The following is a 24,955-nucleotide window of genomic DNA, read 5'->3' as shown; positions in this document are numbered from 1 at the left end:
ACCACACCACTCAGCTTGGTGTTGTCGGCAAGCTTGCTGAGGGTATCTTCCCAGTCCATCAAGGAGTTAAATACTCCTACTCTCTGGTAATGTCTTGCCAACTCTGAAGGGTGGAAGCTAAGCATATAAATATAAGTCAGAAATTTTACAGATAACTAAAGACAGAGTTTGTAGTATTTACAATCTTCTTGTCTTACAGTGCCTGTTAAGTAGGAATTAAATGGGGGACATAAAGGGCTTAGATTTTGATGACTTTGTGTCTTGTATATTAAGTAATAATAATATATAATAATGACAATAATGACAGACTAAGAAAAAAGGCAATTTGCTGTGAAGGGTAAAGTACCTCTTATTATTGGGATAGCCAAAGCATGTTAACTTAAGCCAACAAGTTAATCACATGCCAGAATTCAGTAGGAACACAATATTATCAGTAAGATTGACTGACTAGTTGACTGGCATTAAATAGTAATAAATGCTTAAATATCTAAGAGACTTTAAGATTCAAATTTATGTCTGACTTTGCCAGCACTTGTCAAAGTGCTTTTCAGCTGAAGTCCATGGCGAATGTGCTTTTCTTACGGATCAGTCATCATTAAGCTCCCTGGTGTTCACTCAGGCACTTCCTAGGCTGAAAAATGTCCCAAAACTTGAAAAAAGATAGTACTTTGATTCAACTGGACTGCTAAAAAGCTCTCATGGCCAGACTTTTTTTTTATAGCAGAGTTAATTTTATCTCCTGGTTGCACAGACTGTGGAGACAGTTCCTGATAGTGGAACCTCATTTGTGCTGCAGTTTTAGCCCTTCCAGTTCAGATATTTGCCTTTTGGAGGGAACCTTCCAAGTATAGTCCTAGTGGCAGAGTTCACATTTCCATGGCTAGATGATTATAGTGGCTTAAATATGTTTTTTTGAAGTTATTTAATTCTGTCTAATTACTGAATGTGGCACTATAGGCACAGCAATGCTAAATCTGAGATTTACAGTTCTTTTTATGGAGAATTATGTTTCTGTGCTTGTATTGATAATGCTGTGTGTTTTGAATTTGTCATAAGAATTAGACTAGGAAGAATGAGGAAGCTTTCAGGAAGGAGGAGAGAGTCAACTTATGCTAGTTTCAGCATAAGCTTTTAAAGCTGAAAATAGCAACTATTTCAGATGAACCTACCTCCCTTTTCTGTTTCCAACCACTGATGTTTGCTTTAATGTATGCCTCTTACTGCTTTATACCCATATGATTTTTCTCGTTGTGATTATTTGTAGTGCTTAACCTTGGATAAATTTGAAGGTTATCGTGATGAAACTCAACTGACTCGTCAGGCCCTTCATCTGCTGGAGGAAAACAAATTCTGGGCTGGTGTGGTTTTTCCAGACATGGTGCCTACAACCAGCAGTCTTCCACCACATGTGAGGTACAAGATCCGGATGGACATAGATGCAGTGGAGAAAACAAACAAAATCAAAGACAGGTAAGTGATGGTGCCTTCTCAGTTCTTGCCCGCTATAATACGAATATGAGAGACATAAGGGCATTAGAACCTGTGTTGGATACGTGCATGCAATCCAACTGTATTCACCAATAGTTAGTATGTAATGCAGTGCAGAATGCATCTCCAGTTAGCAGGTACTGACACAAGTGGTATCGCTCTTGTGACAGTTAGGCCAGGCCGTGGGTAGTTGCATGGATACGTGGCAAAGTGAATGACTCAGAATCTATTCAGTAACCTGCTTAAGTTTTTAGTTGGCTCCATCACTGGAAGAGGCAGAGAAAGAAGTCCTACATGTATTGTGATCCAACTCTCCTCCACCTGGACAGCAGAACTTTTCTGGTGTTCCTCCTCAAAGGGACAGCAGAAATAATTTCTCAGGATTATCCATATAGAGGTATATAATGGTGTCTGGTAGTGGCAATCTAGCTGTTACAGTTTAATCTCCAATGATACTGTATTCCAAATACAATTATTTCTATTCTAGAACAGTTACTCTGCTGCTTGATTAATTTATGTATGTTTTTGGCCAAAATTGCTATGCTGTGTCAGTGTAGAGAAAATGAAAGAAACAAAAGAGCCTTCTAGGTCATGGACTTTCTAAAGCAATGTGGTCTGACAGACCAAAATCTAGAAAAGACAACTCCGGGCAATGTCCATACAATGTCACTAGCTAAGAATTTTTATTTATTTATTTATTTTCCCCCTGCCCCTCCCCTGAAGCCACTGTTTACCCAAATGATTTCCTTGTGAATTTTCTTTTGAGGTACTGGGTTGCTGGTCCAAGAGCTGATCCTGTGGATGATTTACGTTATATCTGGGGAGGCTTTGCATATCTCCAGGACATGATTGAGCATGGGATTATAAAGACCCAGACCAACACTGAAGTGCCATTAGGAATTTATCTGCAGCAAATGCCATATCCATGTTATGTGGATGATGTGTGAGTAAAAGCAGATTGTCTTAATTCTGATTAATAGTTGGATTTCTGGATGCTTTAAGACTCTCAAGCACCAGTTCTAACCCTAGTCCCAAAGTATATATTCAAGAGCAATAACTGAAACATAACTGAATGAATTTGTTCTTTTTCTTATCCTGCCATAACACAGGACCCAGCGAAAATGTGATCTTTTTAAAAGTGTTTGTCTAAAACTAAGCCTCATGCTATAGCATATGACCGGTGCCTGTAGCAAAACTGAACGCAAAGCACTGACCCGTGTTAGAACAAACACTGCATCCTTCAGTTAACTGCACAGAATCCATTGAGGTGTAATAAGCTTCTTTTCCCTAATTACATCTCTAAAACCCAGCTTTCTTTATATCCAAAGAATCATTTCCTAAAGAAAAGTTGAACAGATAATGCTTGTCCCAATGGAATTGGTACCTCTCTTGCTATTCCTGTAAGTCTTGAAGAACCAAACCACCCAGTCTCTTCAAGTGTATAACCAAACCCTAACCCTAGACTTAATCATATCAAGATATAAATACCCAAAGCTGTAGTTTTTGGTCCTTGAAGATCCCTACAAGCCTTGCAGAATCCCAAGACAATTTAGGCTATTGAAACTCTTTCTTTCTAAAATCCCAATCACATCCCTAAACAAGATTCCTTTTATAACTACATGACTAGTATCTGCAATCAGACTGGATATATAGCACTGGTTTCAGCCCTTTTCCAGCTACAGTTTTCAACAATAACTTAGTGTTCTCTAACCTTCTTCTCCCTAATTCCTGTCCATGGTTTTTATGCAGATTGACTGATTTTTGTCTTAAATCTCATATGAATCTAGCAAAGGATTCCAGGACTGTGGCTGCAGTTCATTATTGCAGGCACCAGACGTTTCTTCCCCTTAGGTTTCTTAGAACCTTTTTGCAAAATAGAAATAATATTTATCTCTGTCATGGGAGTGCAACAACCATTAGTTCATTAATACTTAGGTTGCTCGTCAAGTTCACTAGCAACGTTATTGATATTTAGACTGAGAATTTCCAGTCCCATATTTAATAAATGCAGTCTTCCTTTTCCTTTTTGTTCTTGTTTTTCATCTCAGTATTTCTCTGTTTTAACTAAATTTAATTCATTTCTCCCTTCTTGCTTTGGTAGCTTCATGATCACCTTAAACCGCGCCTTTCCCATCTTCATGGTGCTCGCTTGGATATATTCCGTTTCCATGACTGTGAAGAGTATAGTGTTGGAGAAGGAAATGCGTCTGAAAGAGGCCATGAAGAACAGGGGTATAACTAATGGAGTGATTTGGTGCACTTGGTTCATAGACAGCTTTGTCATGATGGCTGTGAGCACATTCCTCCTCACAGCACTGATTATGGTAAGGATTGTCACTCTTAAACTCGCTATTCTGTTTGCACTGCTGGTACCAGTTTGCTGTTGAGAAAGAATAGTAGCTGTTCACAGGGAGATGAGAATGGCTGGTGGCCTGTTCTGCTTGCAGCACGTAGCAGGCACGTTCTTCTAAGTGGACCTCATGAAAGCATCAGCACTTGACAGAGACAGAAGGATAAATTCCCTAGTAAGATTTATTGTGAGGTACTCTACAGAACAGGAGATACTCAAGCAGATTACTCTGTATATTGTTTTTCCTGTAGACTTAGTTAGATCCCCTGATAAATAGTAATTATTGCTTTAAATAGAAGGGATCATAATAGGAATTTTAATCTTGTAATTCACCATATGTGATTCATTTATAATATTTAGTTCTTGCCTGCTTAGAAATTCTGATATTATTTCAATGGAAAAAGAGAATGCAAGGACAGAACCTTCAGGACAGCCTGAAAAAAGCAAAACAAAAAAAACCCCTTTTGCTTCTGTGACTCAGAATTGCTGTAATTTTTGTAACTTTTCAGGACAGTTTGAATGTTGTCTCTAAGGACTACCTCTTATCTCTGTTACATGAGAACCAAGCTCCTCCTAGCTGCTATATTTAGTTATATAAATCTGCATTCTTACTTTAATAAGTAAGAATGCCCTTGCATCTTTGCTGATGTGGGGAACTGGTATTGGTATAAATGCATAGTTATGGTTCAATCCACTGTATCTTATCAGCCTGCCCAGATGAGTTATTCTTGTTCTTTGCAGTTTCATTACAGCTTGGGTGGATAGAGAAAGCTTACTTTATTTGTTACACTAGTTTAATTAAAAATCAGGAGGTATTTAATACCAGAGAGGAATGTGCTTATACCTGTAATTCGCTTCCTTCCCTGGGTTTCACTATGCCAGTGGGAGGCACCTTTGTAAATACATTCTTATGAGAGATTATGTCACTCTTGATAAAGAAATCAGTCTCAGAGGCCCAGTGGGATGTTGCAACAATGCTGAGACCTATTTATAGCCTTATAGACCTATTTGAGCCTTATATGAGACTCAAAACAGAGTTGAGCCTAACAAATAGCACGTCTTGCTTGGAATCATTTGCTTATTCAGACAGGAACAGAATGTCCATTTTCAATCAGTTATGATCTTAATTCAGTCATCGAATATGAATATGAACTCCACAGCCTGTTGTACTAACCTGAAGTCACAATCCAGGAGCAGGGATAAAGTTAGATGAAGGATTTGTTATTGTAGTGACCTCAGGCATTGAAACATTACTGCCTGGGAGAGTTGGAAGTCACATTAAATAAGAAAGACTGGCTTATTACTCATTACATATTACATGTTAATAGCAATTCTGACCTTTTTTGCTAGTTCAGAAAGTGGCAATACTTCTGAATTTTTCCATTTTCCTTTTGTTTACAGTGCGGACAAGTGCTACATTATAGCAGTCCACTTCTCTTCTTTCTATTCCTACTGACATTCACCACAGCCACCATAATGCAGTGTTTCTTGTTCAGCACATTCTTCTCCAAAGCAAATCTGGCAGCTGCCTGCAGTGGAGTCATCTACTTCACTTTGTACCTGCCCCACATTGTCTGCTTTGCCTGGCAAGACCGCATGACTGTTAATCTGAAGATCCTAGCAGTAAGCCTTTCACTCGTTGCATGGTATCTTTGGGTTCAAATTTTAGCTGCCCTTCTCACTGTGCGTATGTGAGTAACAAAGCATTGCACACCTCTTTCTCTCTGCTTTTTTAATTCAGAGAGGGAGACCTCTGAATCTCTCTCAAATAATGAGGAATTGCAAGTGAACAAGCCTTTAGCAGGCCTAGTGACAAAAAGATATTTTCATGGCTTTTACAAAATTCTATAATATTGATTTTACTTTTGGAATGTTAAGAAATCAGCATGATGTTCAAAAAGTTTTGAACACTTCCTTGCAAGTCAAAGCAAATTTAATTTCTGGTGTGTTTAATAAATACAAAGGCAATTCACAAAATGGGGACAGTTATCTTTCTCCTATGCTGTAACCCAGTTAACAGGGCAATACCTAAGAACGAGAAGACCTCAGGTTCACATTCCTTCTTTAGCTGAACATAGAGTTAGGATTTGAACCCAAGTGCCAAAGCTCTGAGAAGTATCTTCCATCTAAGAAGTTGTAGGTATTCTCCATGCAGTGCTTCTTTGTTGGTTCTCTTCCATAAGAGCATTGAAGAGGATGTTTGGATACTATATTGGTTTATTAGTTTGTTGTGTGAGAACTAGGTATCAGACACACCAGGGGAGGGGATGGTTGTGGTTTTCCTTATCCTGAGCATCTGTGTACTTTCTGTCTTGTTCCTCCTAGTGGCCCTGCCCCATACACTCAGGAAATACTTTGTTTCTCCAAGATAGGCAGAGGTGTACACTGCAAACTTCTAGATGCATCTATAGTACTTTCTGAACAGCGTCATTAATAAAAAAACCCAGTCTGTGAAGGTTGCCTAGTAGCTAAAGAAAGTACAGCCAAGATTGAATTCAGTCTATTATGGCTAAATACTGCTTAGAATTGCCACCATTCGGAGGATTAAACATCCCAGTTCAATATAAAAGTGAAACCACTTATCCCTGATCATTTGTTAGGCATTATCAAGTTTCGAAGTCCAGTCCCTGAAGGTCGTCATCTTTTGTGATTGCTTTACAAAATGTCCCTCTGTCTGAGTTGACTGTCATTTTTCCTTTATTCCAGAGTTTGCTTTCTCAAGTAGCTTTTGGTTTTGGTACAGAATACTTGTCACGCTATGAAGAGCAAGGTCTTGGCCTGCAGTGGGATAACATCAGAACCAGTCCCTTGGAAGGAGATGAATATAGTTTTCTTTTTTCCATTAAAATGATGCTTTTTGACGCATTTCTCTACGGAATAATTTCATGGTATCTTGATAATGTTTTTCCAGGTATGTCAATTTCTTATTCATACAAAGTAATGGTAGTTGTTGTAAACTGTGTTAGTCTAATCAATCTCTGAGTATTTCTCTGTCAGAAAAGGGTATTTGACATTGTAGACCATGAGTCTTAGATAGTATAGCACCACTGGTTTATTAAGGGCTTCCACTTTTCTCTCTTTCTTTTTCCTTTCTCCTATTTTAGTCTTGAAAAGAAGGAAAGAGGAAGAAGGAGGATGCAATTTCTGATCCTGCTTTAAAATTTAAATAGAAAATAAATCTACAAAAATATCATCCTTTGAAAGCCAATTTGTGTACATATTTTTTGACAAGTTTCAACCATTTCTAGTAAGGAGTTCTTAAATTTTTGAAAATACAGAAATAACAGTTCTAGTTCACATACATACTATGGCTGCATTAGACCAACAGTGTCTTACAGGATGGTACTATTTCCTGAGACGTATACCGTGTCCTAGGCAGCTGTGAAAGTTCCTGTGTGGATTTATTTTATTTCTAAATGGGAATCCTGGTTCTAGTGCACGTTCACAGAAGGATTTACCTTGTTACCTATTACAAAGTTTGGGAGCTTTCTTTGAGAGAAAATGGTTTGTACTTGTAACTTAAATGGTTATCTTACTTCTTATTGAATATTACCACAATATAATAAATACAGATTCTTATGCTGTACAAGCAAGTGAGCTTTCTTTTAATTAGTTTATTACTCTCACATGTAAACTGGAGTTCCAGAATGTGTTTCTTGGCAGATGGCTATCTTTTTTTTCCCTTCCCCCACTTGAGTGGTTACTCAGAATTTCAGATCTTGCAGATTTTCTAACTATGAAGAAAAATTAATGATGGATAAGGTAAGATGGTGCTTGTCTGCACGCATCACTTATGGTAGTTAATCCAAATCAAGAAATGATAAGGATTTGTTAAATGGTTTTAGATGTCTGAGGATATTTTGCTTCAAAATTAAAATCTGACCTTAAGTCTGCTTTGTTTGTGTCCCTACCAAAGTGAGCTATGCTACACCAAATTAACACCTTTTCAGTTTTAAAGAAATGTGTCCTTACAAAGAAGTTTAATGCAATTTTAACGTACTTCCAAAGCTGGTTTGCAATGACTTTCCTGAAAGTTCCTCTTTGGAGAAGCCCATGTTTTAACTCTGTTTATTTAAAAAAGAATGGATAATGTACTATTTCCATGAACACAGCAGGAATTAAACAGCAGGAGTTTCTTTGCTCGTAGATCCAAGTTGGTTTTTTTCAGCCAGCTCTTCACACAAAAGTAACACCTCTCAGGGCTTCTATTCATTAGCTTCAGTTCCTCCCCATATTTGCTCTGAGTACCTCCTTGGCTTTCTGCTCCTCTGTATCTGTGGAATTTCTCATGGCATATCTCTGTCACACACATGTGGACCTACCAAATCAATGCTGTAATCTCTGAGTTTACTATATGAGTTCCCTGGATAATCCTTTGAACCAAATGGTTCAGCTCGTTCTTAAGTTTTCTCTGCAGCCAACCGCCTGTTGGCACACTGGTCCTTTGGCTATTTGAGCATTCTGCTCCATGATGAAGTTCACTTGCATTTTGCATTCATCCTGAGTAAGAAACAGTTGTTTTAGCCCCCAGCTTCAAAGGGGTATAATCCAGGCCATAACAAGTGTAAGGCAAACTGCTTATGAATGCAGACAGAGTGTTTGTGTGCGTTAATGGGAATACAAGTGGTTGCCTGACATACAGGGGTTTTTTGGTAAGTCAGAAATAAGCAGACACATTCATAAATAGTGGTTTTCAATATAGAAAAACTGACCATCTTTCAGTGAGCATCACAAATTCTCTTTGCTTATTTTGAATAAGTAGCACAAGGCCAATAACATCTGGGTTCACAAGGATTCCAGTTTTAAACATAGCAGCTCAAATCCCTGCATTCTGTAAATCAGTATGATCCAGGAAAGCAGTGTTGACTTGCACTAGCTCTGATCTGGCCTAACAAGAACTGATAATGTTATTGTACTTTCTCTTTTCAAAACAGAATTAACTTGTGACAAAAAAAGCCCATTTCTGCTTAAAGAAAAAGGATTACTCTGTCACTTTTCCTGCAAAGCTGTGTGCTGAAATAACAGCCAGAGTCTCTTTTCTCACTGCCAGTTGTGAATTCAGGTCCAGGGTAATAAGTGTAAATATAATAAGCTTTTCACTCATGTCAGCCCTCAAGTGTTAAATGGGCCTTAAAATAAAATCCCTGTGTGAGGCTGGGATCCCATCTTAAGCAGTCAGGATGCTCCTTGGCAGCTGCTGCTTGGTTGTTGAGGATTCAGATTGTCCCCATATAGGGAGTAGCTTCATTCTGTAATTAAACCATGTTCTACTTAAGAGAAGGTAAGGTGAATCAGATCACATATTTTCTATTTTACTCCTGTCCAAAAGAAAAAAAAAATTCTGCAAACAAAATCTGTTCTGTGAGGTACTTGGTGGATGATTTGACCTTCTGACACTAGGACTGCAAGTGTTTATCTTTATAGCTCAGACTTTGCCTAGATGAATTTATGCCCACTGAGGAATGTATTTATGAAGTGCATTTTACCAACTTTTTTTTTTAGGAGACTATGGGCTACCACAGCCTTGGTATTTCCCTGTACAGATATCTTACTGGCTGGGCTCTAGAAACGCAAAAGCTGAGAAAACAGCAACTGCTGATGGTGAGTTCTTTTAAAACTTTGGTATTTAGAAATAACTTCAAAACCACAGATCCACTTAGAGGTGACTCTCTAACATTTCCATTACCTGAGCTGCTGCAAAGATTAGAGACAGCCATACACTGGGAATCTCAGCAGGTGCCTTTGAACTTGAAGTGGCCTGCTATTATTAGAGTTACTAGAAGTGAGTCATGGTTCCATTTGAGAGCCTTTAAAACACTGGTTAACAAGCAACATCAAACCCCCACTGTCTAACCAACACCTTCTGAGATATCAAAGGAGTTCTTACTGCACAATGCAGCATTTGTGAAATGCATCAAAATTAAATACAATGTTGATTTTATTTACACTGAGGCCCCTCCCATTTTTCTAGACCTGATTATTTTCTATGTAGTTTGACACTAATTTAAGACTGTTTATTTTGAGTTTGAAAGCGAGATCAAAATTGATGCCCTTGGACCAACTTCATGAGTGTAAAAGTCCTAATTTCACAGATACTGGAGTAGTTAAGAACAACAGGTGTGTGATTGTATTAAAATAGGAATTAATGCAGAATGATGATTAATGTCTGGGATACAGGCTTGCTGAAGGTGATGTTTTGAAATTTGTCTAAATTGACAAGGTAACAGTAAAACCAATCAAAATGACAGATGAAAAAATTATTCCTCAATCTTCTCATTACCATCCTTACCCTTCATCAACTCAGACTGACTGTTGACAAGCCAGTCTCGTCTCAGGGTGATTCCTATAAACCAGAGGGGAGTTAATCCTTTCTGTGAACGTGCTAATAATGCATCCACTGCTCACATGTGTTGATCAGAAAAGGGGAGGTTATAACATTGGGTTTTTTGAAGAGGCTTTGCCTTCTGGTGCATTCTGAGGGAACTAACAGGTTTTTCTTTAGACTTTCTGTGACAGTACTCAGAATGGTAGAGGCTTGTTTAGATATTATGAAGTCTGTTATCTGTTTCGCCTTTGCAAATGCTGCCCACCAGATTAGAATTTGCCTGTATAGGAGGGAGGAGGAAAGAGCCAAAGGAGGACTTGGAGCACATTTATAGATTAATGGAAAACTTCCTAAGACCCAGATAAGATGTCAACCACTACATCTTGTTGACTTTCTGTGGAATTTGGGCATATCCTACACCAGAGCTCCTTTGAATATCTCGAATTTGGAGCAGTTACTTACAGGATTTTAACATCTGCTATTTATTTAGTTTAAGCCTAAATTTAGTAGAAATTAAATCCATTTTCTGGTTATCTTAATGCCTCTTAAGTTCTGTTTGTTCTTTAATGCATTTCAAATACAAGATGGACTTATGACTTCTTAGTGTCCAGACTAAGGTTGTGAGAAGTCTCAAAAACCCAAAAATATTCAGTTGCTCAGGTAGGTCAGCAACAGAAAAATTTATGGCTAATACCTTATTGACAGGGGGTTTTTTATTTTATGAGTTTTCAACAGCATTTTTTAGATTACTTAGAAGGTCTCCCCTGAGCCTCCTCCAGGCTAAACAACCCCAGTTCCCTCAGCTGCTCCTCATAAGACTTGGGCTCCAGACCCTTCACCAGCTTCACTGCTCTTCTCTGGACATGCTCCAGCACCTCCATGTCCTTCTTGTAGTGAGGGGCCCAAAACTGAACACAGTTTAGTGTCTACTCAAGCAGCCTGTATATCACTAAAGTGGGTGGAAAATTGACTGAGATGTTGGGCCCAAAGGATTGTGATCAGCAGAACAAAACATAACTGGGGAACAGCTATTAGTGGCAGGAGTGTGACAGGGACTGACAGTGGACTTAACACTGTTTAATGACTTTATTAATAGCCTAAGTGATAGTAGAGAGGGCACTGTGAGCAAGTTTGTAGAAGATACCAAATTGGAGGGAACAGTGGACTGCAGGGCACCTCTTCAGAGGGACCTCAACAGGCTGGAGAAATGGCTTTATAGGAACCTCATGGAGTTGAACAAAAGTAAGTGCATAATATTGTGTCTGGGATGGAATAACTCTATAGGACAATACAGATGGGCCACCACTTGATCGGCAGGCAGCTTTGTAGAAAAGGTCTAGTTGGCAACATGTTGAACATGAGCCATCACGTGTGCCTATGTAGCCAAGAAGAACAGATGAATCCTGAACTTTATTACCAAGAGTATAGCCATCAGTTCAAGGGAAAGTGATTCTTCCCTTCTAGTCAGCACTTGTGAGACTGCATTGGGACTACTTTGTTGTCCAGTTTGGGGATCCTCATTGAAAGGAAGACATAGAGTTACTGTAGGGAGCTCAGTAAAGAGCTGCCAAGTTGATTAGGAGCTAGAGCGTGTAACATACAAAGAGGTGCTGAGAGCTGGATCTGCTCACCCTTAAGACAGAAAGCTAAGACAGGGCTAGACTTCTCAGATGTGCCTAGTGGAAGCATGAGAGGCAACAGATGTAAGCTGGAAAACAGGAATTCACTAGAAGAAAAAAATTATTTATTGTGAAGTTAGTTAGAACACTGGAACAGGTTGCTCAGAAAGGTTGTGAAATCTCAATTTTTGGAGATAGTCACTGTGATCTGAATTGGCTCTGTTTTTTGAGGGTTAAACTGGAGATCTTTGGAAGTCCCTTCTAATATAAATTGTTCCATTATTATCTCAGGTAGCCTGAGTGTGCTGATACTTATTTTGTCCTCTCTTCTACAAAACATTGCTTTGGGTTTTCTCAAGCAGAGACAGTTGGAAAGGTCATCTCTGATTAATTCTTTTGAAGGAGACACATGATTCTTACCTAACTGAAGAATCTAAGACTCTTCAGTGCCTCAGCTTATATGAACAACTGTAGAACTTTTCTCAACTCTTATCTTTCCTTCAAGGGTAATACTGAGCATTTTTTTGTTTTATCCTGTTAATGTGTTGGGAAGAAAACTGGATAATAAATATCAGATAATTTAAATGCACAGCTCAAAATAAACTAGTAAATTATCTTGGTACTTTTAAAATTTACTTATATCAGTGCACTTTTGTATCCCCCACTTTTCCATTTTAGGTGATGTGGTGAACTTGTTTACGTTACTATTTGTGCACCAAGTAATTTTAGACAGTTTTATGGGTTAATATTTCTTATAGCAGAAAGTTATGGTGAAATTTCACAATAAAATTAAGTCCTAGGCCATCTGATAAATTACAGTTGTGCTAATTGCCCTCTAAGGTGCCAGCTTGAATTTGTGTTGTGTAAACAATTCCTCCAGGAGCTCTCTTCTTACATCACTGTTGTTCCTGCTTCAAGCCTATCCCCATTAGTAATTTTATGTGACTCTTTTCCTTTGTGGAAGCAAGGTCTACGACCAAATTGGAAAGCCAAAAATTCTTGTACAAAAGTTTACACCAACTCATTCACTCTGGCCTGGAGTTAATCTCTTAGTTTAAGTAGCAGTTTAGCAGTTTGCTTTTCATTTAAACTTTTCATTATGTTTTTCTTCATCTCACTCTCTATAAGCCTGGGAAATGTTTGTATGGCCTTTCTGTTCATGTGGTGAAGAACTTTATCTAGAGCTGCATGGACAAAATATAAAGCATGTGCCTAATATTAATCAGTATCTTTTACTCTGAGTCTATAATTGCAAAATTGTCAGTTGTCCCCTTAAATAGCTGTTCCTGACCCTGTGAAGCAGATTTTAAGCTAGATGGCTTTTGGTGCTGTGTTCCTAACCTGAGTAAAGCACTGATGATTAATGCTCTTGGAGAGCTCAAGACTTAGGACTACTACTTTTTCCTCAAAGAACCTCTAGAGATGAGAGGAAATTAAATTTGGTTAATTAAATGTTGGTTACTTTTGGTTTGTATAGAAAAAAGTCCAGAGTTAGAAGGCTGTGTGGATCAGAAGGCCATGGAAGGAGAAAAAGATGAAAGCAGAACAAAGAAATCTGAAGAACCTGAAAAGCCAGAAGAAAAGAGTGACAACCAGGGGGAGAAGGATGGTAAAACCAAACGATGTAAACACAAACGAGAAAAAGGACCCAGCGAGCAGGGGAAGCCCAAGACAGATGTCCAGGACAAAGATGAAATTAATAGTAAGGAGAAAAAGCAACCTGAGTACTTCTGAGATACTAAACTTATTGTACTTCATAAGAAACTAGACATAGGAATGACTAGAGTCAAACTACGAGAGCCCAGTAGGCTACAGAGGATAGCGTGCCATTGCCAGAGCCAGGCTCAGTAGAGGCACTGACTCTCCCAGCTACCGTCTTACTGATTCCTCTATATTCACAATCCCTTAGAATATTTTAGCCACCACAAGAGCTACCTTCCAGAAGAGCTCTGTAGCTTGTTTTTTATCATGCAAATGCAAGCTGTTTCTATAGTAAGTTAGTGTTCATGCTGAGGGAGGTGTCAGAGACACATACATTGACTTCTTAGAATTAAACAGAGCCATGACTTCAATAAAAATTCTTATGCTGAGAGGAATGTTCTTCCCTCCTAGCCCCTTTTTTTTTGCCTGTCTTTAGTGTGTCTTGCAGCTGTAGGGATAGGGAAAGCTGGTTTCAAAGGGATTTATCTGAAGTGCTCTGTCTGTCTGTCTGCAGCCTTTTCTGATGCTGACATTAGCCACCACCTAAGAATTCCCGAATGACCTGCCTTATTTTCAAGTCCAAATGTTGTCTTTTGTGGGGAGCCAGAGGAATTTTCTGTATGTGATGCTCAGAGGAATGCACATGGATTCTCTAACAAAAGTAACTGCTGCAGACAGCTCTGGGCCCACTCTGACTCTCTTGAAAAACTAGAGATAAAAGTGGGGTCATCAGAGCTCCTCACGTAGGCACTGAAAATATGTATTCAGGGTGAATGGAAACAGGACAGGACTTCAAAAGAAAAAAGACAGGCAGAGGGCAAAGGTTATTTCAGCCAATCTTCTCCTAGTACTGTGTTATCTTTGTGGTGCTGTACTGTCAGCTCCCAGGTTCCAGCTGCTCCATGGCCACAGAGGAAGGGCTTTGCCTGTCACTGCGTAAAAAAGCCTGCCTTCCCTTTCACCCTTTCACAAACTGGAAGGCATGCAGAGAAGCCAAGAGCAGACCTGGTACAGTTCAAGGACACAGTTTCCAAAATGGCTTCATGTAAGAGCCAGTGCTTCGTGTAAGAGTAATGGGATGGGAAATGGAGAGTAGTACTAACGGCTTAACTCTAGTGCAGCCCAGTACTCACATAGATTAGGAGAGTAGGGCAGACACACTATAAATCTGTCTTAATTGCTTGATACATTTTAAGCAGAGGCCCATCCATATACCCCACAAATGCTGCCACCTCTGAAGAAAGAACTAAATGGCCCAAAACTGCACAGAAGGAATAGGATCAGAATGGAAAAATATGAATCACAAAAAAAAAAAGTGTGCATCAAGTGATGCAAAAGCAGATGCTAGGGAAGTTCATCAGAGAATTTGCCTCAGAACTTGTCAGTGAGTCTTGCAGGCTAATACGAATTGAGCTCATGAAACATATAAAACTGAAGATGGTACCTCAGTTGCCAATATATGCAGCACTACATAGCCAGACTCTGTATGAACTTTTGTAAATACAGGGATGTTTGTATTTGGCCCAGTAAGGTAAAAGGAAGCCTAAATTCCTTCACAAAGCAAAAGAAGTTTGTCATAAAAATAATTTTGTGTAAAATAAAGCTAGCTGCTCTAGATTAATTATTTCAGCTGCTCTGTAGTATACAAAGCTCTGTCATGTACAACATATTTGAGTATTGTTCATAATGACATACAAGTCACTGATGGAGGTAGGGGTGTTTTCACCCAGATGGCATTGGCTGCTCTCCACACAGGTCTGCTGGGTACTGAACAGTTTAAGTGCAATTGCAAAACAAGCCTCCCTACAAAGCCTTAAGCATTCTGAGTAAACAAAAGTGGACAGGGTCTTTAGTTTAAATTTCTCAACTCCCTTAATTCATATTGCCCAAGGGCTTAATTTACTTCAAAAGAAGTTTGTTTTGTCTAGAAGCTGATGCAATAAAACATCCTGATGCTGCTATTTACAATAATGCATTTTTAATCCTGAGAGAAAGCCATCCCATGTAGTGCTCATGTTAGGTACTGCCTAAGTCTTGAGCTGACCTCAGCAAGGGGGTAAATTTCACCCACCAAGATTAAAGGCAAATGTTGTTGTTGTTTTTAAAGCATCATGGTAAAAGAATGCACAGCTGGGCAGATGATTTGAATGGCAGATTTAGCCTGGCTAGAAAGACAACCTGCTGCTTGTTTAATGTAATCTCTCAGCCTATCTAAGTATCTACACAACTATCTATCCCAAATAATCTTCCTGCTACACAATGAAAACAGAAAGCATGTTCAGCTTCACCTGATCCAATGCATTACCTCTCCACAGACAGTTACAATTCTGGGCTCTACTTCTTCTGTCATTGATACATGGGTGAATCTAAACAAATTGTACTGCAATTAGAAGTCTTGTCTCAGTGTGGTACTGGTGTGACTGGAGAATCTGGCCCTGGCATATGATGCTGTATTTTACTGGGTTTGTGCACTTATTGATGTGTCATCATCAGAACTGGGATAAAACATGTGCTTTTATTCCTTTTTCATTCTTGATTTCTTACCTTTCAAGTGAATACCTTCTTTGAGCCTGAGCCAACAGGATTGATTCCAGGAGTATGCATTCAGAACCTGGTGAAGATTTTTGCGAACAGGCCCAAGCCAGCAGTAGATGGGATGAATATTACTTTTTATGAGAGCCAGATCACAGCCTTCCTTGGTCATAATGGAGCAGGAAAGACAACTACCATGTAAGTCTGTGTTTTAGAAGGAGCAAATCCAGAACAATGCTCTATTTCTCTGTCCTGAGGAGCAGTCTTCTGTTTTCACTCTTCCCTTGTCTGTCTACCACCCCGGCAGCTAGATTGACACACAACATCAAGCTTTGTCCAGACAGTGAAATGCTGCCCCTAGGCAAAGAAAAGATATCCTGGATTAGCAAAAACCCTGTAAGGGAGGCAAAGCATGACACAAACAAGTGAAAGTCTAGAGAAAAGGAAGCAATTCTCTCCCCCTAGAATTCATTTCCCATGACCAAACTCCTCGTAGGTGAAGAAGGAGAAGGATCTTTGGGCTGAAAGAGCCAAAGGGGTGGTAGAGAGACTTTGAAAGTCACCACACTCCATGTGGTTTTGGTTTCTCTGTCTAACTACCAGTCATGGTTTTTGGTCTGTCTGCGAAGGATTATAAAATACAGGCCCTCTTTAGACAAAATGCTTACAATCCGTGTCCAGATTAAAATGTTCCTCAAGTCCTAGAACTCTGGTGTCTCATGAAGCTGGACTTTAGGAATGTTTAATTTGCTTTATACAGAACTTTATTTGGCAAAATAGGGTTAATTGGTGAATAAAATATTTCTTGGGTCTGACAAGTTCACCAAATGTTGAAAGAACTGAAGTGTTTCAATGTGATGTTTCCCAGCAGAGCACTCTGGGGTTTTAAATTGAAAAATACTTTTCTTTCAAATGCACTTTAAATTGCCTTTTAATTTTAAAAAAATTGTTCCACAAGAAATATGTTTGACCCAAAATAGAAGCATTCTAATCTGCTGAAATGTATTGTAAATTTGTTTTTCTAGTCTCCTGACAAAACCAAAAATTTCTATTGGTTTGAAATTCTCAGAACTGAAAAATCCATTAGTCATCCAAATCTAGTAAGAGATTCCACCTATTTGCAACATAACATCTGTTCCCCTTCCATTTTACATTAAAAGATAGGTGTAGGTATAAGGCATGAGTCAGAGGGGCCAGAGACCTCAAACCATTATTCTCTATCTCGGTCTTAGTGAGCTTTGTTTTACACCTGTTTGTACATATGTGTAATATAACATGCTGAACAAAATACTCTGAAACAAAGTAGCTGACTAAAACAGTTTTTTAATGCAGGCCAGAACCACAGACAGGTGTATGAATATTTACGTTAGCGGATCCACAAGATTTTTACTGTAGCAGGGCAAGAGCATTTATATGTATGCTCTTTACTGGAGTTGTTTCATCAAGCCTGCAGTAAGAAGTCATAATGCTCCATCTACTGGAACCATGCAATGTATTTTCCTAATCTGGCACAGAAATTGAGGAGAGTGGGAATTTCCTCATTTTATTTTCCCAGGTCGATACTGACAGGCCTCTTCCCACCCACCTCTGGAACTGTGCTGATTGGCGGTCTGGATATTCAGGCTCACATGGACTCCATTCGGCACAGATTAGGCATGTGCCCTCAGTACAACATCTTATTCAATCAGTAAGTATCATTCCATACTAGCTTTAAGAATAAGGGTCCTAGTCTGCATGCTTGACACATCCCCAAAGCCTGTGTTGTTTCTGTTACTGTGCTGGCAGTAGATATATCTCAGAGGCACTTGTTCCAAAGAAGATCTGTTATCCAGATTTAGGGTAAAGCAGCCCCTCTTCCTTTAGCAAGATAAAGCTAGAGTGAATTTATTGCTGCTTGGGAAAAAAAAAAATCTGCTTATTCATTTAAATTGCCTTGGTGGCTTTCTGTCTGATTTCACAGCCTTACTGTAGCAGAGCACATCTTGTTTTATTCTCAAATGAAAGGGAGATCCAGGGATGAAGCTGAGCAAGAGTTGGAAACAATGCTAGAAGACATGGGCCTCACCCATAAAAGGAATGAAGAGGCTCAGAATTTGTCAGGTACCCACAAGATTGTTCTAAGATGTTTTTTCTACTACCTTTTCTTTGTCTTTGGGCAATTACTGTTTGAGTTACATATTTGAGGCCATATTATGACACATCACTGTGCACTGGGGAGGTCTTTACTCTCAAAGAGTGAATGGGACTGTACAAATAGTAAAGCTGGCACAACCTGTCCCTAAAGCTTCTTTCCTAGAAATATACAACAAATTAAAATATATTTAAAGCTATTATTTTTAAATGAGTATATAAAAAAAATCAGTCAATGTAAGAAAAAACAAAATACAATATTGTATTATTTCAAGGCAAATGAAATATTATCATGCTGCTCCACTGTTTGGATCAGTACTCTATAATACTGTATTATTTGGTAGGTGTAATTTCTTTCATTCTAAAGGTACAAATGCGCAATCCAGATTCAAAAGATGCTTTGAATAAACAGCTAGATGTTCTTATACTCTTTTATCCTGATTGCAACTATAAAATTTAGCTAGTTTCACATGAGACCATGAAAATCTTATATCTTCCTGCTTTTGCTTCTGGCAAGAAACAGAAAATGTGACACATAGATGAAAAATATATTTTAAAAAATAATAAAATTTTGAACAATCTATTCTGAACTTGAGAAGAAAAATGTGACTATTGATTTAACTTTCCACAAATATTTGTCTGAGGATTGGTTTTGTTTTACATTTATCAGTTTGTCTCCACACTGAAAAGCAGTGTTAATTACGTCTCTGCCACTTAAATAACTCATCTCAGACTCCTGAATGTATCTGTCCTCTGGTAGGTGGCATGCAAAGGAAACTGTCTGTTGCCATTGCTTTTGTGGGTGAAGCAAAAGTGGTAGTCTTGGATGAGCCCACTTCTGGAGTTGATCCATATTCCAGGCGATCTATCTGGGATCTTCTGCTGAAGTATCGCTCAGGTAACAGGTTTAAGACTGGAATTTTTTTATTTTTATTTAAAAAAAACCCCAAACCTGTCATAGGTGCAGCATGTGCCTTCTCTGTCATGGTTAGTGGGATATGAATACACGCAAACAAGATTCTTTGAACAGATAACCAATGGATGTGGCAAACCTGGGACCTGACTTTGGTACAGAGACCCTGCATTAATTGCCGAAAAACTAAGCACAACTTTGAATCCCAGAGTCCAGGCCTTGAACATTTCTCCTTGTTCCTTCTAGGCAGAACAATCATCCTCTCAACCCATCACATGGATGAGGCAGACATCCTTGGAGACAGAGTAGCCATCATATCCCAAGGGAAACTCTTCTGCTCAGGCTCTCCTCTCTTCCTAAAGAACCGCTTTGGGTCTGGCTTCTATCTCACTCTTGTTCGCAAGATGAAAAACACCAGAACTGGACAGGCCACAGTAAGTATGTAGCTCCCTTCCTGCAGAAGTGATCTAAAAAATACTTACATGTATTCATGCACTGCACCAAGGTATGAAGCAATTAAGTGCTGCTTGGGGCTGTGTACAAAACTGACTCCAAAATGAAGAAAACAATGAGAAAATTTGATGACACCTCATAAAATTATATGGATACATGAGTGTGTCTGTAAAAGTCTTCTTTGATTTTATAAATATATATTCAGCTAGACAGGTGAAGATAATAGGTGAATATGAAGCCTTCAGTGGTCTATAGTTCACTCTCGTCAGTTAAGTATGTCTAAACTTTTACCTATCAAGTTGCCTTTGTCCATCTACAGGTCTTTCTGATGCTTGGTTTTGCTGTACACTGGTTGTAAACATGGTATAGTCTGGTAACTAGCTCAGACACCAGAAGAATCTACCTTTATCCATAGCTACACCAGCCTAGCACAATTTGAGAAGTAGGGACCTGGATTCTTTCTACTGTTAGTAGTGCTCCCAGTCTTAGCAGCAACATGATCTGTATACTCATGGCCACTGCTGATTGCATTTACCCGCATATTTTGCATGCAGTTTAGAACTGACAGATGCTTTGTGCAGGGGCATTTATGTTTTCTGCATTGCTTAATCCAGTCCTCAGATGACTTTCAGTATACTATGTTCAAAATGCTCCAGATATGATGTATTTTCACTGACTCAAGCCATTCAAAGACTGACAGCCCTTACATCTTGTTTTGCATGTATCTGAAGCACTTTCATCTTTGTATCTGTTGCTTGTCTATGCTAGTCACTTTCTAGCTGTGGATCTCAGTGTTCTTGCTCCTGCTCCAGCTGTGCACACAAGGACAAAGGAGGAGCTCCAGAGCAAGAACTGGATGGTAAGAAGTGGAATGGTTTGGCATTCCAGCACATAGCTATGTCTCCAGTTATGCTGCAGTCTCATCTAACATCAATGCTGCTGAGGCCCGCTTCTTCAGTACTTGTGTCTAACATCTGTACTGTATCATTATATTAATTTGGTAAGGTTTCTTCATGGGTTTGCTTACCATTGCTCCTTTTTTATGTATATGTGGTCTCAGGTGCAGATGATGAACTGGAAGTTTGTGTGCTTTAGAAGTATACAGTGAGTTTTTAACTACTCTGCATCAAAATGTATGTTTTCATAATGAAAACTAAAGCATATCTAGAGCAAAGGAAACTGGCATTCTCAGAAAAAGTCATTTTGGCTTTTCTACATAAGAGAAGGACTTAAGTTCTTCCTGAAAATTTTGTTGGGCTTTATTAACAGACTTGAGATAGTTTCCTGCTACATAGTTCCAGAACATAATTAGCAACATAGCCCAGTCTAGTGCAGAATTAACTGAGATATCTGTGAGTTACGTAATAGAGCAGTCCCCTTTTGTACAGTGCAAACAACAGCTTTTGAAATCATGCTTAGCATGGTTATGTATTCATTCTGTGAACCCTGTTTTGACTTTTCACAGGAGATCTGAATAAGTTAGCAGAAGTAATTCATCATCATATCCCAGAAGCAAAATTAATTGAAAGCATTGGTCAGGAACTCATTTACCTTTTGCCCAATAAAAACTTTAAGCAACGATCTTATGCTAGTCTCTTCAGAGAACTGGAGGAAACACTGAATGACCTGGGACTCAGCAGTTTTGGAGTTTCAGACACACCACTTGAAGAGGTAACAGACAGATTAAAATATCTGCTGATCTTACCATCAGTCCCAAAAATGTTTTCTGAGACAGTTCCTGTTCTTAAACATGAAATCTTACTAATTCCTAATATACCCTTCAAAACCCAGTGACATATACTGTGGCACGCTCAGAAAGTCTTTGGGATGGGCATAGAGAAAGGATACAAGCCTTACTTTTTTATTTTCTGAGATATTTCATAAGAGACTTCTGATTGTGTAATAAGCAGTACTGAAAAGGTATCTGAATTTTTTTCTGTTACGTTAAAGAATGATGTATAGTGTTCCAGAGATCAGGTTATTGTACCTGTTCTATTCCTAATGGGGAGTTGTATTTGTCTATGGCAGGTTTTCCTAAAGGTCACAGCAGAAGCTGACTCTGGAGTGCAAAAAACAGGTATAGAGCCATGATTCAGTATTTGATAAACTTTTCTTGGGACTGTTCTGTATTCTGAGTGCCAAGTAAAGAAGAGCTTCAGAACTTTCAGTCTTTGTATGGTGTTCTTGCCAAAATAGATTTGGTCAGCAAATATCTGGTTTTGGGCCTGACATGATATCTAAGAAACAAGATTAACTCAGCAGACTTTTGTTTAGATTGGATGAGGTTCTTACCTATGTAAATAAAATTGGAGTGTCAAGCCCCCAGATGTCAATGATTTTAGTAGTTTTATAAAAAGTACTTTGCTGACCATTAGTCCGTAAACTACATACATGATTAACTTGTTCATCCAGCTGATTAAGAGTGTTAACCTATATAATGCCAGTAGATACAGCCACAGTGCAACAGCTGTAATTAAAGCAATCTGGTGGTGTGATATGTACAGTCAGTAAAATCTGGAGCTCATTAAAATGTTTGTGCTACCTTCATGTTTGGAGGATAAATCTCCTCCCCTTTTCATCTTAACCTAGGAGACACTCCAGAAAATGGTTCTACTCTTGGCAAAACTTCTGCTGAGAACAAACCAGCTGAACAAACCACACTGAAAACTAATGACACTTCTCGAATGCCAGTAGGCATAGCAGGAGATCAAAATGAAGGCAAGGGGTCCCAACAGTATAAAGGTTTTCAGCTTGTACGTCAGCAGGTCAAAGCACTGCTCATCAAACGGTTTCACCATGCCTCCCGCAGCCACAAGGATTTCCTAGCCCAGGTATTGCTTACTTTTGCTGTTCTTGACTCTTTCCTACAACATTCTCAATGCTGTCTTTCCCAGCAATATCTCTATGCAAAACAACAGAGGTGGTGCATATGGGTAACAGTGTTCCTAACTGTTCTAGCGATTCCAGCTCTTCTGCCTCTTATTCTGTTTCTTTCTGCCTAGAGTCTATCACCCACACCAAGTTCATGATTCAATCACTACTAGCCCAGCATTTTGTTTTTAACATAATACAGTTCTGTGACAACCAGAATCTTAACTGAAAGCATTGGAAATTAAATTGTTGGTGTTAAGGAGTTAAACCAGATCTGATCTGTGTGGTCCTGCTGTCGCTCCTTTGTTTATATATATTATGAGGTGTGTTCAGTGTCACTCTATAACATATATCTAATAACCTAGTGTCATTTTTTCATGTTCCCTGCAGATTGTTCTCCCTGCTAGTTTTGTGTTGCTGTCTTTAATACTTACACTCATTATTCCTCCATTTGGAGAATATCCTGCCTTAACCTTACACCCTTGGATCTATGGACAACAGTATACTTTCTTCAGGTAAGAGGAATCACTGAGTAAAACTACATCTGTCATATATACACCATTTTCTCCATAGCATTTAGGATCAGGGGGCCCTATCTTACTGGGCTTTTCTCACTCTGTGGTATGAAAAAGGATTAACTCCACTTAAATCCGCAGATTTAAAATAGCATGAAATTAGTGCAAGTGGAGAATACAGCTGCTAGTATGTCTAACCAGTAGTCTTTCAAATATCTTGCTGTCTTTGGTAGTCTCTCCTCTTCTTACCTGAATTCATTACCTCAACACTTATAAAGTTACATATCCTGACTAACAGGAAATTCAGGGCAGTAAGAAGTCTGACTGTTTCTGATATACCATTGAACTGCTCCTATATTCATAATTTTAGAGAACAATGAGATTCAAGCCTCTCTGCTGACCTGTGGTAGATTTATTTATAGTTAGTACAGTATTTGGGCAAAGTTGTAGAAACAAGATGAAAGCAGAGACTCAGGTTTTATTAATGCTGCTGCTGCTGCTACTTAGCAGTTTCTCCCCACACAGTATCCCTTGGCTGGGTTTGAATTTTTTTTTTTTGTCTACTAGCACTTTGTCTCCATTCATTCTTCACAGAAGCTTCAGTTCTGGTCTCTCCAGGTCACTGCACAATTCCTCTGTACTCTCCTGAACACTTGCTTCACCTTCACTTCCATGTATTCAAAAGCTGAACTCACACCAAGTCAAAACATGTGCAGAGGAGATCTATAAAAGTTTTAAGTCCTACACTAGATTGCAACTAGCATAAAGCTCCGAAACTGAAGGCAATAATTTTGAAGCATTTTGCTTGAGTTTCCTACTGAAAATTCACGTGAAACTTCAGTTTAATTTACACATGGTAGTGTGTGGAGCAGAGCGTGATATTCATACTTGTATAACACTTGGCACTAGCAATATTCTGAAGTCTAATGCTATTAGGTTGTTAGTTGTAGACACTTCACTATTAGCAGCATTGCCTCTTTGGCCTCAGCAAATGAAAATGTGGAATATGTTTTTCATCTGATTACTGAGTGTGACAGGGCTGAGGGGGTAGAAATGTGGATTCAAGCCTTTTTGGAGAATATTGCTATAGGACTATGTCAAAAGTCGTGCTTTAATATTAGACAGAAAGGACCATTGCTTTACCCTGTTAACCATCTTGGAAGGTTCAGGGTTTTTGCATAAATAAATAAAATAATTGAATTATCAGCATTTGGAATGGGGCAGTGGGTTCTGCTATATGGCTGCCCTTCATCAGTTGCTATGTGTATTCCACTACAGTAGTTTGAAAAAAGTTTTTATAGAGGAAGTCTATCTTATTCCCTTAGCAATGAGCATCCTGGCAGTGAGCAGATGGTCTCCCTCACTGGTGCTTTCTTGAATAAACCAGGATTTGGAAATCGCTGCATGAAGAATCGGCCTCTTCGGTAAGTTGCTAGTTAATCTCTCTTGAACAAGATTCTAGCAGTGTATTACTAGTGGAACTTGAGTAGTGAAACAAGAGTGAATTGGCTTGATTTTTCACTGGAGCCAATGCTTCAGATATATTGTTGGCAATAGTATCTAATAATGGATCAAAAGTAACAAACAGCAAGACAACAATGCCACTGGATTAAGAATGATTCACAGTGCTCAGTGTGACTAGCTGGAAGCCAGCTCATGTAGCCTTGTATTGAGAATTAAGCAACCTTGAAATATATGTCAGTAGGCCAGTGGGCTCAGACCTAGATCTTCACAGCTTCCCTGGCACTTTGCACTGAGTCCCCTCAGGTTTCTACTGTTTCCACCAGTGTGTTTGGAAGCAATAGCTTCAGCAGTTTCTCAGATTGTGAGGCAGCAGTAGAACAGTCTATGATTTGAAGCTATTCTCACTCTGGAGGACAACGTTAGTACAGCTCTTACTTTAACATTTGTTGACTTTAACAACTTCAGCATTGTTGTCCTGCCCACTTACCCTGCCTGTGAGTCCTGCTTTGGAGGCATTTGTCACTGGCATGCTATACTTTGCCATTTGTTCCTTTTCTCCCAGTCGTGGTATCCAGCAACTTGATTCTTCTGGCG

The 24,955-nt window shown here is 39.0% G+C and overlaps 1 protein-coding gene across 1 annotated transcript in view; it reads left to right on the top strand.

Annotated features, from left to right (window-relative positions):
• Positions 1-1,264: 1,264 nt before the first annotated feature.
• The window catches only part of ABCA4 (ATP binding cassette subfamily A member 4), a gene marked incomplete at its 5' end in the record, with an annotated part of 44,264 nt that continues 20,573 nt past the window's right edge, over positions 1,265-24,955 (top strand). The window contains 18 exons of the mRNA XM_029083889.1: positions 1,265-1,470; positions 2,255-2,431; positions 3,590-3,812; positions 5,240-5,461; positions 6,545-6,749; positions 9,341-9,439; positions 13,260-13,484; positions 16,036-16,213; positions 17,571-17,702; positions 17,976-18,115; positions 18,906-19,043; positions 19,305-19,492; positions 20,280-20,370; positions 20,977-21,182; positions 21,540-21,588; positions 22,101-22,342; positions 22,773-22,897; positions 24,223-24,321. Coding sequence (XP_028939722.1) covers positions 1,265-1,470; positions 2,255-2,431; positions 3,590-3,812; positions 5,240-5,461; positions 6,545-6,749; positions 9,341-9,439; positions 13,260-13,484; positions 16,036-16,213; positions 17,571-17,702; positions 17,976-18,115; positions 18,906-19,043; positions 19,305-19,492; positions 20,280-20,370; positions 20,977-21,182; positions 21,540-21,588; positions 22,101-22,342; positions 22,773-22,897; positions 24,223-24,321 — 2,945 coding nt within the window. The remainder of the gene's footprint in view (positions 1,471-2,254; positions 2,432-3,589; positions 3,813-5,239; positions 5,462-6,544; positions 6,750-9,340; positions 9,440-13,259; positions 13,485-16,035; positions 16,214-17,570; positions 17,703-17,975; positions 18,116-18,905; positions 19,044-19,304; positions 19,493-20,279; positions 20,371-20,976; positions 21,183-21,539; positions 21,589-22,100; positions 22,343-22,772; positions 22,898-24,222; positions 24,322-24,955) is intronic.

Source organism: Antrostomus carolinensis, unplaced genomic scaffold (genome assembly GCF_000700745.2).
Source record: "Antrostomus carolinensis isolate BGI_N321 unplaced genomic scaffold, ASM70074v2 scaffold5632, whole genome shotgun sequence".
NCBI lineage: Eukaryota > Metazoa > Chordata > Aves > Caprimulgiformes > Caprimulgidae > Antrostomus > Antrostomus carolinensis.
This window is presented reverse-complemented; position numbering and strand designations above follow the sequence as displayed.